This window comes from Anastrepha obliqua, chromosome 1, assembly GCF_027943255.1.
Source record: "Anastrepha obliqua isolate idAnaObli1 chromosome 1, idAnaObli1_1.0, whole genome shotgun sequence".
Classification (NCBI taxonomy): Eukaryota; Metazoa; Arthropoda; class Insecta; order Diptera; family Tephritidae; genus Anastrepha; species Anastrepha obliqua.
In genome coordinates, this window is record NC_072892.1 from 62,610,211 (window position 1) to 62,627,012 (window position 16,802).

General features: G+C 36.2%; 1 protein-coding gene across 3 annotated transcripts in view; it reads left to right on the top strand.

Annotated features, from left to right (window-relative positions):
- The window catches only part of LOC129239984 (G protein-activated inward rectifier potassium channel 3), a 104,861-nt gene extending 95,897 nt beyond the window's left edge, over positions 1-8,964 (top strand). For all 3 annotated transcript variants that reach the window (XM_054875521.1, XM_054875519.1, XM_054875520.1), the window contains 4 exons: positions 1,209-1,739; positions 1,804-1,993; positions 2,066-2,302; positions 5,440-8,964. In XM_054875521.1, the coding sequence (XP_054731496.1) occupies positions 1,209-1,739; positions 1,804-1,993; positions 2,066-2,302; positions 5,440-5,963 (1,482 nt within the window). In that variant the 3' untranslated portion in view covers positions 5,964-8,964. The remainder of the gene's footprint in view (positions 1-1,208; positions 1,740-1,803; positions 1,994-2,065; positions 2,303-5,439) is intronic.
- Positions 8,965-16,802: the final 7,838 nt, after the last annotated feature.

Consider the following 16,802-nt stretch of genomic DNA (forward strand, 5'->3'; position numbering starts at 1 on the left):
GCATCAATCGTCTCTGGATGGTTCGCTAGCATTTGTCCTTAACGGCTCTCCACAAAAAATAGTCCAACGGGCTTAAATCACAGCTCCGAGGCGGCCAATTGATATCGGAATTTCGGCTGATTATTTGGTTTTCAAAAACGGTAGCCAAAAGATCGAGTGTAACTTTGGCAGTGTGACAAGTTGCACCGTCCTGTTGAAACCAAATGTCGTCCATGTCATCCTCTTTAATTTTTGGAAACAACTCGTTGAGCATGTCACGGTAACGCTCGCCATTTACTGTAACCGCGGCTCCTCGCTCATTTTCGAAAAAAATGGCCCGATGATACCGCCAGACCAAAAACCGCACCAAACAGTGACTCGTTGTGGATGCATTTGCTTCTCTATAGTAACGTGTGGATTTTCTGAGCCCCAAATCCGACAATTTTGCTTATTGACGTAGCCACCAATGTGAAAATCAGAAAAGAAGAAGAAGACTCACCACTTTGGAAATAGGTTTTCAATATTTCCCAATTTTGTTCAAGCGTATAGCGTTCCATTTCGTAAATGTCAAACCTTTTAAGTAAATTATGAACTCATTTGACATGTCATTTGTGTTACCATTCTCAAAAAATAGGTGGTTCAAAAAGCAAACGCTATATGGCCCACCGTGTAATATTCAAATTTTTATCGCAAATATCAAAACAAATGTAAAAAATTTCACATCTGTTTACAGTTACGGGGAAAACCCAAAATTCAATAAATACATACGGCTACGGTTATGGCTATGGCGCTGGGGTGTGGCACATATAATCATTTACGGTACGACACCACTAATCGCAACTTTAAGCAGGGACTAATTTCCACAAGTTTCGTGTGTTCAAGCTTATTTTGTAATTCTCTCCGGTTTTATAAATAAGATGATCGAATCAGGTGCAACCATTTTAAAGGTGCAGAATATTAATAGTCTCGGAATGGAAAACATTATTCATTTCGATTTCGAACACATTACTCAGATTCGAAGTAGTTGACTAGCCTACTTCTTCCCGGTAACAAAGAGTATTGGTAGCATTATTATGTTTGTGTGCATGTATGAAAAAGTGTTCCCCTCCTATAGTCAATCGATACTCCTTTCTCCTACTATTTTATAATGAAATCCGCTTTTCGAAATTAATAAACTAATTTTATTTTCTCAATATTTCATTCTCTCTTTTTCTCTTCTCTTCAAACAGGACATATTTACCACGCTGGTTGATGCACAATGGCGTTGGACGATGCTTGTTTTTGCGCTCAGTTTCCTCATCTCATGGGCGCTCTTTGCGTTTGTGTGGTGGGTGATCGCGTATGCGCATGGCGATTTCGAATTTATCTATAATCGTGATTTCTTTCCCGAACGCAATGAGAATGTGACGCATCGCATGTGTGTGACGGAGGTGCGTAGCTTTGTCTCAGCCTTTCTCTATTCGGTGGAAACACAAACAACAATAGGATATGGTAATCGTTATGTAACGGAGGAGTGCCCAGAGGCGATATTCATTATGTGTTTACAATGTATTTTGGGCGTATTCATACAAGCATTTATGGTGGGCATTGTATTTGCGAAATTGTCGCGTCCAAAGAAGCGCGCACAAACGTTGCTCTTCTCGCGAAATGCTGTGATTTGTCATCGGGATGGGGTGCCATGTCTGATGTTTCGGGTGGGTGATATGCGAAAGAGTCACATTATTGAGGCGCATGTGCGGGCGCAAATTATAAGGAAGAAGGTGGGTACCAAATTTGATAGAGAAATATAATAAATGTAATTCAATTGAAATTCTATGCTTTCAGGTCACAAAAGAGGGTGAAATATTGCCATTCTATCAACAGGAGCTAACAGTCGGTGCAGACGGTGGAGAAGATCGTCTAATGTTCATTTGGCCAACGACGATCGTACACAAAATCGATCGAAATAGTCCGCTGTATATGCTTTCGGCGTCCGATATGCTGAAGGAACGCTTTGAAGTTGTTTGCATGCTGGGTAAGTGCGCCGCCTAATTGATATGGAATTCTAGTGTACGATTTTTTATCATTTCAAAATCATGTCTTATAGAGGGTGTCATCGAGTCCACTGGCATGACGACACAGGCGCGCAGCAGTTACCTGCCTTCGGAGATCCTTTGGGGTCATCGTTTCGTGAATGTGGTCTCGTTTCGCAAGGAGACCGGAGAGTATGAAGTGGACTACACGCTTTTCAATAACACCTACGACGTGGATACGCCACTGTGTAGCGCCAAACAGTTGGATGATGTGAAGGCGGAGTATGCGAAAAACTCTAAATTGGGTTTAGGTGAGTCGAAAAATAAATTAAAGAAATTTAAGTAGTTTTTAGAGAGACCAACAGTAGTCTCGTGTATCGTGCACGATTTATTCTGACTTCAAAAATTTGTTTGCACTGGTTTACTTTCTTAGTCTATCTGTTTACTTTGTTCGTTATTTACTTGCCCTCGGTGCGTGGGGAAAAAGCTAAAATTTAGGTATTGAACACTAATTTTAATGGACCAAAGCCGAAGATACGTTCAGAAACTCATCAACTATGTTGCTTCAATTTTACTTCTTCATTGCCAAGCAAATGCTTCCATTGCCATAGATCTTAATTTAAATGCAAATTTCGGCTTTTGCGAATCCCGGGTCCAATTAATTGCAAAAACTAGTATAAAACCTTATTTGCCATTAATATTGCCGTTAATATTGCATTCGATGGTCTAATAACAAAATTTAATTGCCCATGTTTTTCTGAAACTTTTTACAGAATATTTTTTAATCGCGTGAATCATTTTGCCTCTTATTATTAAAAATTTGGGAAATAATAATCTTGTAGGGTCTTTAAAGGGTTAAAATGATCCACAAAAATATTGAAAAAAAAATCTCAGTAGGAGTCATCTCGGACGAAAATAATGTGTAATAATGGGCAAAGGTTCAAAATTAAAGTACGTCTGACTTCTAGAATTGATTTTTTCATATTTGACGGAAGTTTCATTTAAAAATATGCATATCTTAATTATCTTAGCGATCCATGCTTGTGGTGAAGAACATCGATTTTTCTTTGCTCCAGATACAAGTTTGTATCGATTGTGAGTTTAGAGTCGAAACATTTTCATTCAATATATCAGCCAGTAAGATATTTTCGGGCTAATAAAGGGTCTTTTAAAAGTGACGTCTAGATGTCAGTCGCGAATAATTCCCCGACGGCACCTTTTTTATAAAAAATGTCAAATAGACGGTAGTAGTAAAGAGTGAACGTCCTCTCTTTCCAGAGGCAGGTCACTCACAGAGGAAGTGGAAGATAACTTCCTTTTTTTCGGTTGATTACTGTATAATTATTATTATAATTATAATATGTATATTTTAGTTACATGGCAACCTTATTTGGCTTATTTAGACCTCCTGTCGAAATGCACTCCTACTGTCTCCTTTCATTCACTTGTAAGCAGGCACAGCGGATAGATATTTTTGCTTTTATACTTTCTTTTTCTATACTTTGCGCTATATTTCAATAAAAACCTTTTGATTACAAAAATTACAAGTAAGGCAGTATATATTGTAAGGGATGCCCATTTTGGCTGCCTGCTCACCTATGGACTAATGCCAGTTAATATAATATATCACTGGCATGAATCTGCAGGCACCCCTTCGTTTCATATTTATCAATGTTGACGTTTGTTTGTGGTGGTTTTGGGTGGGCCACAATGTTTTACTTACTTTGTATGTCGTCTGATCTCTCCATCTGCAATGCGCTATTCGGAGATATTTTGAAAAAATTGCATTCTTGATTTCAGCCAGTGGTGCGAATACCGATGTTATTCTTTGCTAGTTCGTCTGCCTTTTCATTTCCTTCAATGTTCCGATGTCCGGAGTCAAGATTAAAGTAACGGTATGGTTTACGCTCAAGGTGATTAGGCTATTTCTGCTTTGTTTCACCAGTTTAGAGGCTGTTGCAGCCGAATCCACTACCTGCATTGGCGTTTGGCTATCCGAAAGAATAGCCATATTGCCCTTAAAAGAAAAGTCTGCGATTAGTAGCCTACAAGCTTCCCCTATTGCCAATACTTCCGCCTGGAAGACACTGCTAGACGCGGTAGAACAACGCGTTAAAATTATTCAATCGTATTATAAAAATGGTTAATCTTTAAGACAACATATCGCGAAATTCGTAATTTTTTTTGTGGACATCATCCGAATGAGCTGAAAATTCAAAGGTTTGTGAAAAAACTCCAAGAAAATTGTTCTGCCGAGGAGAAAAAAATGACTGACAGATCAAAAACTGGATCTTCTGATGAGAATATTTCTGCTGTAGTGCAAAGTGTTGCTGAATAACCTTCAATATCGATATCTTGACGTTCTTAGCAATTCATAAATCGACCGTTTGGCGGATTTTACCTGTAGACGTGGACGTGGTGGACATTTAATTGAAACAAAATTTACACACAAAATTTCACATACAATTGCTAAGAACTGTACATTTTCCTCTAAACAAATCCGCAGCAGCTCTTCGTTTTATCTGATTCTATAACAACCCTCCCCAAACCGGATTGGATGATACACTTTTCGTAAGACTCTTCTTTGCAAAGTTCGGAGATTTTGTTCATTCTTGATTGACATTACCCATGACTCACAGCCATACGTAAAAACTGGTCTTATTATTGTTTTGTAAATACTGTATTTAGAATAGAAAGCTCTGTTGGTTAGGTCGGAGCGGCTGAATAAATGACCGCATTTCACATCGTCCTTGATTGCGTAGTGCAAACGTAAATTGAGCAGATATGTTGATAAGGATTCGTCTTGTTTGCGATCCCTTTCGATGATAAATTGTTCGGAGTTTGACTGTTGCACAAAGCCTTTTGCTTTGGTGTTGTTAAGGGTGGCCGTAGTTAAGTGTAATAGTTCTTTTTTTATACCGTGCCTCATGATTGCTTGAAGGATTCTGATTCTAAGGAGGCTATCAAAAGCTTGTTTGAAATCGTTGTTGTACTTGTAACACCTTTCAAGCTTTTGCATTAGATTGGACACCTTAAATTTTTTTGTCAGGTCAGTTGTTGAGCGACCGCGGCGAAAATCACACTGATACTCTACTAGTATATTCTTCGCCGCACATCTGAGGCAGTTCGCCAGCAAATGTATACTACAAGCATTAAAATCACGATTATAATTACTAAGCTAGTCAAAAGACATGGAGAAAATTATCCTAAATATATAAATGAAGGAGTTCTTGGTATACTAAAAACGAATTTATTTGTTTATTATTTTACTATCAAATAAGTTTATTTGTAATTGAGGCTTAAGAAGCCTTTTCCGTTTAAAATTATATTATTTATTATTTAATCTAATTAAAAATAGCTATAGGGTGTATAGATACATATACAAATGCATATACATATTATATAAAGTAACTAATATTAACTTTTCTCATATTCTCCTCACTTGTAGAACGCGCCTTCTCCGCCGGCCTAATGCATATTCCATCTACCATATCCGTAGATCGACTGGATCCGAATAGCGACGAGTCGTTGGACTCACGTTTGCACACACGCAACAATTCCATCCCCAATGGGGTGTTGGCTGAGGAGTTGCAACCGTTAAATTGTGGCGGTGGCGGGAGCAACAATGGCAGCTATCATTATGTGCCACCCTCATTCACAGTGGGCGGCTCAGCGATACAGTTACCCTCGCTGGCACTCTCCACAAATCTACATAGTATTAATGAGAAAACGAATTCCGGCAGCAGCAGCAGCAGCAGCACCAACAATCTCACCATTAATTCCACCACCACCACGCCAAATACGCTTTCACCGGCTACGGCGCTTATGGCGAATAACAATAACAACAACAACAATAATACCAGTCATGATAAAAGCAATGGTAACGGGGGTAGTATTATGAAAAAGACACCATCGAGTAGTCGACGTTTATCGATAAAACAAGATCAATTGTCGATTGATTCGATTTGCTGATATTGGAGGAAGCGCATGGTGAATGCTTGCAAAGAGTGAGAATGAGAGAAGTGAGTGAGGTTTTAAGCGATTATTACAAAAACTAGTGTTATTGGAGATGGAGATGGTGTGATGGCAAAAGAGCGAGCGAATCGCCATTTGTACAGAATTACCGATTTGTGTGTCTTTGTGGCGCTATACTACAACTTGGAACTCTAGGAATTGATGATAATGTATTTGAGTAGCAACGAAGTGATTGTTTGTATGCAAATCCCTGCCGGGGTTGGCGTTTCCAATGCAAAGAATTTAATTTTTCTCTTAAAATTAAGTTACAAAAAATTAATTAATATTTAATTAAAATACCATAATTGTGTAGAAACACAGATTTAAATGTATTTGCAAGTCATAGGCGCAACTTAGCTGTAGGTTTTTGTAATTATAAGTTAGTATAAGTTTAACTAAAAAAGTAAACTAAAAACTAATCGGCTGGTTAAAATGGGCAGTGAAATGCGTATATTAGCCTGTTGTGCAGCTGTTCAAACGCGGCGAAATCGATAGCTTTCCAATTTAGTAACTGATTCTAATTGATTAATGCAATTCATGCAATCGGGGACTTCACCGTTATTCAATTTGCTCAATTTACGATTGTTGGTTGTTGTTGATTATAAGAATCAAACGGATGCTCGCTTTCAGCTCATTGAAATATCCGTTAGTCGACTAAATGCTCGATAGTTAGTCGATTAATGAGCAACAAATCGTCAATTAAACTTTTATTCGTCACTTCGACTGTTTATCATTCATCCTCCTTTGCAGTTATTAGTTAATTCGCTTGCATTCGTAACACGAGAATTTATACATTTTTTATAATATGAGTTTTAACGATATTTTTTTATGCACATAGGACTTCTTAGGTGAAATGCAGTGTTTAAGGAAATTTTATTTTCAAAATTTTCAAGACATAATTATACATAGGCATACATACGTACACATGCATAGATATAATTAATTACATACGTACATAGATGATACAAAACGAAAACAACAACAAAAAACCAAAAGCAAAAAAAAACACAAAGAACTTTCCACATGTAGAACAAAGAAATTTTTGCTTCCGAAAAGGATCCATGAAAGGATGCACCGCCTTGCTAAAAATTACTAGTACGCGCATATTCCAAGCTTTTAGTAAAATTCTAACTTTTAATTTGTTACTGTAGCACTTTTCAACTATTATAAATGTTTTATCTTTTTTCTCAATTAGTTTTAGCACATAGAGCAATTGAAAAATTTATAATAGTCACTAAGCTTATAATCTAAGACCAAAAAATTTTAAACATACTGTAAAATAGCAAAAAAGAAAAAATATAAATTTAAATAATGGCTGGAATTGACTTTTAAACTAAGGCAACAAGTAAGTTTTGCAAAGAAAACTCAAAAGAAACAATAGAGCTGTGGAAAATACCGAAAAAGTGAATTACGAACCTTTAAACGTTTTCGAATGCTTCCAAGCGGGCTGTCGAAAAGTAGGCGCACTCGAAAACTCACACAATTCATATAAAATAACTGCAAACTGAATGCGAGCAATTTTAGTTATTTGCATAGCCGACTTTTAGGCGTCTGCTTTGAAGGCATTTCAAAACTGGTTGTTTTCAAAACTTTACCAATTCTTAACTATTTACAAATATTTGAAAAATTAACGCTCAATAAATATGTACAATAAAAATATGAAACGAATTTATCACTTTACACCCGCAAACAAACACATACACATAAAGTGAAATATGTATGTACAATTAGTTGTTGGACGAGTTTAACGTACACAGGCAACTCTGCCGCTTGCAAAATGTATTTATACAAAATCTAACTGTAATTTATGCAAAAGTAATTATTCAACATAAATATGTTTGCTGTGTAAATGTGTAATAGAGTCTAAGTGCATATGTATATGTATATATGTATGTATGTACACAAGCAAAAAACTTCCATATTGTCAAAATGGCTCTTGAAAAAGAAAGAGGGGAAAAATGTTAAGGAGCAAAAGTTGTACAACAAAGGGGAGCAGTAAGTAAATTAAAGAGCGAAATTGAAAAAAGTAGAAAAAAACGAATTTTAGATTGCATGCACATGCAGGGTGGCGCAAAATTAATCACCCTGTAATTTATAATTTTTGCAAAAACCAGCCATATTTTACACTTGTGAACTGGGTAGCTGCAGTATGTACACACACACATATGCAGACATGTAATGGAGCGTGTAAAGGCCCAAATAAAGATTTCCATTACTCAAAATTATTATTATTTTTTTAATTTAGTAAAAAGACACAGACAGACAATGGAGCACGTCCAAATAAAGACTTCCACCGCTCAAAATAACTAACTTTTGTTTTAATTTAGAAAACAAAGACACACAGGCAAACTATGGAGATCAAAATAAAGATTTCCATCACTAAAATTTTTTTTTTTAAATCAGTAAAAAAAGACATACAGACAAGCAATGGAGAGCTTTCCGGCACAAACAAAGAATTCCAGTGCTCAAAATCATTTTTTTGTTGTTTTCAAATTTTTCAAAAAAAAAAAATAACACAAATTGGATGTTTAATTCTACGCCACCTTGTATGAAATAAATGAAAAATAAATTTCAAAGATTTTATCAACAATTTTTAATGAATATTTGAATATTTTCTTTTTCAAGGGACAATAAATATTGCATATTGCGATATTATTTGGCTGCAAGTCTGTATTATGTAAAATAATTTTTTAAAAAGTGTATTATAAACTATATTTTTAATATTATGTAAAATGAAAATATAAATACAACTACAAATTATACTATATTATATACAAACACAAAACGTTAAACAAGTGAAAGTGAAATAAGGAAGCATTAAATAATAAATATTTACTACCAAGTTGCTAAATTATACACAAAAAAAAAAAAAACTATGAAAAAACAATGCGAAAAAGGCTGGAAAATTTGAATAAAAAGCGTTTGAGTAAATGCAAAATGAACGTGATGAGATAATAAATTATCACTGTGTTTTTATTACTTCTTCTATAAATTTAAGTGGATGGCTAAGTAAAGGGTGATCAGAGGTATTTTTTCGATATGGTTTGTTTTTGACAGATCACGCGCGACTACCGTCAAACTAAATACATACATACTTTTTTTAGTATTCATTGAGATTTTATCATGGAAAGACTGACGCCTCATCAACGTTTATAAATCGCGAAATTCTATTACGAAAATCGACGCTCTGTGAAACGTGTTCATCGTACGCTCAGGCCAATTTGTGGTCCTCAACTATACACATAACCGTCCTACCTAACACACCATTTGGCTAACCATTGGCATAATTGAGAATAATTTTACATTATTGGATGATACTCGAACGATTAGACCACGTACAGTCCGAAGTGAAGAGCATATTGCGGCTGTAAATGAGAGTTTTGCTGAAGACCCGGAACTATAGATTCGGCGCCAATCTCATCAACTTGGCCTATCTTATTGCACTACTTGGGCAATTTTACGCAAATATCTTGGTTTGAAAGCGTATAAAATACAGCTAGTTCAAGATTTGAAGCCGGCCGATCTTCCAAAACGTTTCAATTTCATTCGCTCTTGAAAGACGCGCCGAAGATCCGCATTTCGGTACTCGAATTTCGTTCAGCGATGAGACCCATTTCTGGCTTAGTGGCTGCATCAATTTGAGGCTGAGGAGCAACCAGAAGCTCTTCAAAAACAGCCATTACATCCATTGCAAACAACCGTTTGGTGCAACCTATGGGCTGCAGGAATCATCGGCCCATATTTCTTCAAAGACGAGGCTGGCGCCAATTTAACAGTGAATGGCGAACGCTATCACGCCATGATAAACGACTGTTTGATGCCGGATGCCGGAAAATGAAGCCCGTGATCTCCACAACATTTGGTGCCAACAAAACGGCGCTACTTCGCATACAGAGCAACAGTCAAAACATGGATTTACTGCGTTCTTGCTTGGCTGAGCAATTTTTCTCTCGTCTCGTACTAATGGATTAGCCCCCAAGGTCGTGTGATATCAAATTTTATTTATGCGGGTATGTAAAGTTTAAATGCTTTGTGGATAAACCAGCTCCGATTGTGGCATTGGAAGCCAACATTACTAAAATTATTCTCGAGATACCGCCCAAGTCTCCCAAAAATTGGAGTCATTCAAAATTGGTGTTTACGGATGGCCGAGTTAAGGTGCAGTTACGGCCAACAGTTGAAAGTGGATTATCTTTAAAAAATAAATGCCATGAATGGTTCTAACAAAACTAATAAAGTTTGCTCAATCAATTTGAATTTTCGTTGTTGTATTTGAATTTATAATCCGATACCTCGAAATTAATCATACTTTGCATTTTGAATAATGGTCAATGAATGCAATTGTTCAAATTTAAAGAAAGTGAGTTCAAAGTTGCATGAAAAAAAAAATAATAACGGAACACCAAATGACAAGAAAAGTTGCATTTTTATCATCTCATTTCATTGGATTTTTAGCAATTTTTCTAAGGATTGATTTGCTGAATACCGAATGCGGCACTGCTGCCATCTCTGCTGTGGGATCGATGGCTTAGTTATATAATATTTACAAGTAGTAAGAGCTATAAAATTACTTGGCGTACACTAAAATTAAAAAGGCTTAAGAATTTGAGGAACAAGTTTTTTTTTTTAATTTAAATTATCTAATGCCAAAGTTCACAGAGATAAATATTTGCGCTTTGCTAAGAAATTTAAGTACTTAAGTAAAGTTCTGCAGTGTAAATATGTTCGAGGATTTGAAGATGAAATTAAAACGAATCTTAAAGCGTTCTGGCGATATTTAAAATCCAGGAAATACTGCTCTAGCATTTCCTTAGATGTTTTCTTTAATGGAAAAGGGGGCTGTTGACCTTTTTGCTGACTGTTTTAGTTCCAATTTTGTACCAGCGTCAGGATCAATTAGATATGATAGAGAGGATACTGTTTTTTCTGTTAGTTTTCGTTCTTTCCAGTTAGGTTAGATGAGCCTGGTTGGCAATAAGCCACGCAGAGACCTTTTGGTCCCTAGCGATACCAGACGGAGACCGATCTCTATGAATACCGAAAGTAGACATCATGTAGGATGTCAGCGCTTTTGGCGAATCTAAGCAGAGATGGGAGATCCGCTTTTGAGTCGTCCTCCAGACCCTCAAACAATGGGGCTCCCAGGAATTTTAAGCGCATTTTTAATAATGCCGCACAAACGCACAGAAGGCGTTCTAAAGTTTCTTCAACATCCTCTCTGTATTTCCTGCATTTGCCCGTGTTAGCAATCCCTATCTTGTACGCACGCATGTGCAGCCATGAGTAAAGGAATCTCCTGGGGAGTTTCTACTCAGAATTCAGTTGGTTATATAATTCCCTTGCTCTCAATGTCTCCCGCCTGAAAGTATGCATTGTTAAATGTTAATACACCACGAACAAGGCGAATTGAGTACTGAAGCGTCTTCCAAAAACAGCTATTTTATTTTTAGCGATTTTGACAAGTTTGACGCCAGGCTGCTTTGCAATACAAAACAAGCAAAACGGAGAGAAATTACATGTGAGATTTAAACTTAACAAAACTAATGCAAACAAAGTGCTGCGTCTTAAATTGTGAAAGCACAAATTAATATAATGCCTCCAACACAACCTTGTGTTCTATCATCCTTGTACCACCAGTTCATATAGAGTATTTTTCAACGAGAACAAGTAAATGCGGCACCATAAAGAAATTTGGAAAAAGCAATGTTTGAAAACGCAAAGTACGTATTTAAGGCTCAGCATGAATGCTGCATTGTAAAATGGAACAGTAGTGGCTAAACTAAAAATGCCGAACCGATCACCTTTCTGGTACATTGTGCGCTTATAGGCGGTACTAAAGACCAGCCAGTTATCTATTGCTTTCTTCAACGGGCAACTAATAAGATGTATAACGCATTTTTAGGCGCAATTTTTGCTAGCAGTATACAAAAATAACTTAAGTAGTAATTCATTTGATATGAATTTTGATCTCTGCTTATTTCTCACTGGCTCGTCTGACTTGACGATGCTCGACTATGATACTTTCTTTGGGGCTATGTGAAATCTATGGTCTACGCAGCTACCAGAAATTCTCAAAAATGAACGGTATTTTCTAGTAACTTAAAACTTGCATTTTGGTACTAGAATTCATTGGACTATAAAACTGCATACCCAGAAAAATTATAAAAATTCTAGTAAAAATGTTATAACAAAGTTTGAAGCTTTGCATTATATGGCTTTTATGGTAGAGTGAACTAGCAAGTATTGGATATTTAGAAAGGGTGCGTGACACGCATTAGTTTTAAGTAAAGCGCCACTTTTGTGACGCCTAGATATCAGTAGTAAATATAGGGTGGGCCATGTAAAATTTGCTTTTTGAATCGGCTATAAAAAAACACTAATCAATTTTTTTTTTATTTTGAAGATTGAACATTGTCATTTATGAATCAAAAATAATATCGTTCAAATGACTACCACGACTGGATTTACAGTAAACCATTCGATCAACCCTATTTTTAAGCTCATTTTCGATTCTTTGGGCTCCAATTTCATGAATGGCAACTTCGATTTCGTGTTTTAAAGCATCAATCGTCTCTGGATGGTTCGCATAGAATTTGTCCTTAACGGCTCCCCACGAAAAATAGTCCAACGGTCTTAAATCACAGCTCCGAGGCGACCAATTGATATCGGAATTTCGGCTGATTATTCGGTTTTCAAAAACGGTAGCCAAAAGTTCGAGTGTAACTTTGGCAGTGGGACAAGTTGCACCGTCCTGTTGAAACCAAATGTCGTCCATGTCATCCTCTTCAATTTTTGGAAACAACTCATTGAGCATGTCACGGTAACGCTCGCCATTTACTGTAACCGCGGCTCCTCGCTCATTTTCGAAAAAAAAATGGCCCGATGATGCCGCCAGACCAAAAACCGCACCAAACAGTGACTCGTTGTGGATGCATTTGCTTCTCTACAGTAACGTGTGGATTTTCTGAGCCCAAAATCTGACAATTTTGCTTATTGACGTAGCCCCCGATGGGAAAATCAGAAAAGAAGAAGAAGACTCACCACTTTGGAAATAGGTTTTCAATATTTCCCAATTTTGTTCAAGCGTATAGCGTCCCATTTCGTAAATGTCAAACCCTTAAGTAAATTATGAACACATTTGGCATGTCATTTGTGTTACCATTCTCAAAAAAATAGGTGGTTCAAAAAGCAAAGGCTATATGGCCCACCCTGTAATTCCTAGACATTACAATTTTTACCATGGATACTTACAAGATAGAACGACACGCTAAAATTATTGAAACTTATTAAGAAAATGGTCGATTTTTAAGAACAACATATCGTAAAATTGGTTGTAATAATCGTCCGAGTGAGTCGGCAATTCAAAGGTTAGTGAACAAATTTCAAGAAATTAGTTCCGTCGTGAACAGAAAAAGGATTGAGAGTCTAGAAGCTGGACGTTCTCTGGAGAATATTGTTGCTGTAGCGCAAAGTGTGCTGAACAACCATCAACATCGATATCTCGACGTTCACAAGAATTAAGTATTCATGAATCGATTGTTTGGCTTTAACACCAACTGGCTTCATCTAATACTCGTACCTTGGCTCCAAGTACTAGTAAAGAATCTGATTTCATCCGAGCTCAGATAATTTTTTTACATGTTTGGAAATGCAGATAAACTGACAATACCAGACTTAGAAACCAAACTTTCTTTGGTATGCACGGCGACATGTGAGGCGCACATATCCGATAGGGCTGATTTTTTTCCTGAAATGATTTTAACTGCAATCTTTGGTGCCAAGTAGATGCTACCTTTGACGCATTGCATCAGGACAGTGAGGGATGTTGGGCCTAGTACTCAAACCGCTTCCCGACGAAACACTAACGGTTGTACCGGAGGGATCGGTAGCAGATTTACTATAGTTCGGATTGAAGGCAAGCACTGACGGGATTAGACTTTCGATGCGTCCCCTCTTAACCCTCGAGAAGGCGCGTCTTAATAAGTTACAGGAATTGGCGCACGTGAGCATTTTGCTCACACCACTTTCACATAAACATATTATGCTCCTAGATTAGGTAGATTGGTAAGATAAAGTGTTTTTTTTATAGGTTAATGGTTTATTTTTATTGAGATATATGCATTTTTGAGTTTTAAACTCTTAGAAACTATTTTTGATAACATAAAAAAGATAAAACGAAAATTCAATACATTTTTTTCACAAGCACCAAAAAAAAATTTAAATTAGTAGCAATACATATTAATAAAAATTCAATATTGAGCCAGATCTTTGTTAAAGGAGCAATCGAAACAAGTTGGACATATAGTTCTTGCGTGCTCGGTGCAGAGTAATTTGTTGCACAAAAAACATCCTTTTTTTGTGCGTCTATTTTTTCGCCTGGGACACTGCGCAAAATTCATCATTTTCAGATGCTTCTAAATGTTCATTGTTTGGCACTATATGAGATATAATTTCTATTAATGAGCTTGGAAGTGTTTTGATAGTCTGACGACGTACAATATTTGGCTTTATAAGCTCCAAAGCAATTTCTTTTAAAAAGAACCTTCTCTGTGTCATGATTTGGGTATTGCATTTATAAATAATCTGGGCGTTTATACCACCAATATTAATAATTGTAAAAAATAGTCGCATGGGCCACCTGCGAGTAGTTCTGGATAGCGAATAAGTTTCCTTCATCTGGTCCACAGTATCTACTTCACCCTTTGTGTGGTTATAAAATGTTATAATTTCGGGTTTGATTTTGTCACCCGTTTCATCATCTATTCCGTCGTCGGTATGAAAAGAAGATAACAAAAGTACAATTTTCTTGTCTTTCTTTTTTGGAATATGCGAGACAATAGTTTTGTTTTCACCAAAACTAAATAGGTTATGAGGTACTGGCCTTCCTCTTGTCGAAATGAATTGACGAGGAATTTCCTTCTTATTTTTTCTTAGTGTACCAACAGCTGTCGTCCTGTAGTTTTTGTATAGATCATCAACCAGGGGTATGGACATAAAGTTATTGTCCATTGTTAAATTTCTGCCTGTATTTAATATTGGAGCAGCAATTCTTTGGACGATACTAGCAGGTGAATTATCTAACTGATAAGGTCCAGGTGGCTGTTTTTCGCAGTATATTTCCATTTTATAAGTGTAAAACATCCTTGAATCAACCAATGCATTGATTTTTAATCCGTACTTAGCTGGCTTATTAGGCATATAAATTCGGAACTTACACCTTTCTCGAAAAGATTCCAGCATTTCGTCAATGGTGCAGTATTCTCCAGGAATAAAATGTTCGGAACAGTAGCCATTAAATTCTTCAAATATTTCTCTGAACGGGATCTGGCTAAACGAGACGAAGTTTCATCGAAACGAATCACTCGGACTAGGAATAAAAAAACGCTTGATCGACATTGTTGCTCTGAAAATATCTGGAGCAGTTCCATCATCTAGCCAAAGCTCCTTTAAATTTGAATGGTTCAATTTTTTTAATCCAGCCATATACAAAATTCCAATAAATGCTTTCATCTCCGCCAAATCTGTTTCCTTGCAATCCCTGTCTCTTTGGTACAAATCAGTCAGTTTTTGAATGTACATATTTGTGTATGTTACACATTTTTCAAGTAAAGTATCTTTCAAAAATAGTGCGAGGCATTGTGAAGGGGTTATAGCGTCTTTCGCTGTGCCCTTAACTCCTGGAAGATGTGTAACTATGTTACAGCGTCTAGTACATATATTGCGAGTCAGTGTGTTCACTTTCACAATCACTTTCCTCAAAATCTTCTTCCACGTCGTCCTCGTCATCCAAAATTTCGTTCAACCAAGATGCAATTTGTGAGGTGTCATTTGCTATTAGTTTCCATTATTTTGTTAAAAAATTTACCTAAATAATTATAAAGAGAAATTATACGCGTTTATTGCAAAAAAAAAAATATATATTATTAAAATACTTATGTACGTAGTTAGGCGCGCAATGTGCAAAATGCCGCACATATAAAGTAAACCAATATCTTTGATCTCTATTCGCACACTACACACTTCAAATGCTTCTTATTGCAAAGACAAATCATTTACTTAGAGGTATTGAACGCCGTTATTCTAGGACTAACGGTAAACATTGAAAATTTGGCAATTTTTAAATTACGTGAGCAAATTGCTCATAGCGCGTATTCTAAAGGGTTAATAAAATCAACAAAGAAACACATGTCTGGCACAATTTTTACTTATCGAATCGCCTTTCAGTTTTTGCTTATACAAAATTTTATATTTAGAAATGTGTGAAAATTATGTATTTGAAATGGCGCTTAAAAATTTAAATCCATGCATTTATCAGTTAAATATTTAAATACAATGTCCGAGGTAATCACGAATTGTTTTTTGCGTGTGTGCTTGCTTTGTTACTGCCTTTTATAGGCCGTTAATTTAATTTGTAAATAATTATTAAATTTGTAGCTGCAAATATACATACGGAAATACACCTGGGCTCATAATAATAGTAGCGCGACGATATACCAAGTTTTGAAAATAAAATTTTATTTAAGGCGACAGATACCTGTAAATGGCCATATTTTCCCTGATTTTCCTTAAAATTATTTAAAATGAAAAAGTCAATGTATCTTTTTCAAAATTGGCATACAGTTTATTTATACATTAAAATAATATAATTTTTTTTATTTACTTTAATCATTAAAAATGGCGGATGTACACTCAATTTTTCCAGGAAGCTCGCAGCGGGGCTTCTCAATCGGCGGGCATTGTAGCATCGGCGTCAGTGACCTGAATACAATAAAACGAAAATTTTTTGTTTATTAATGT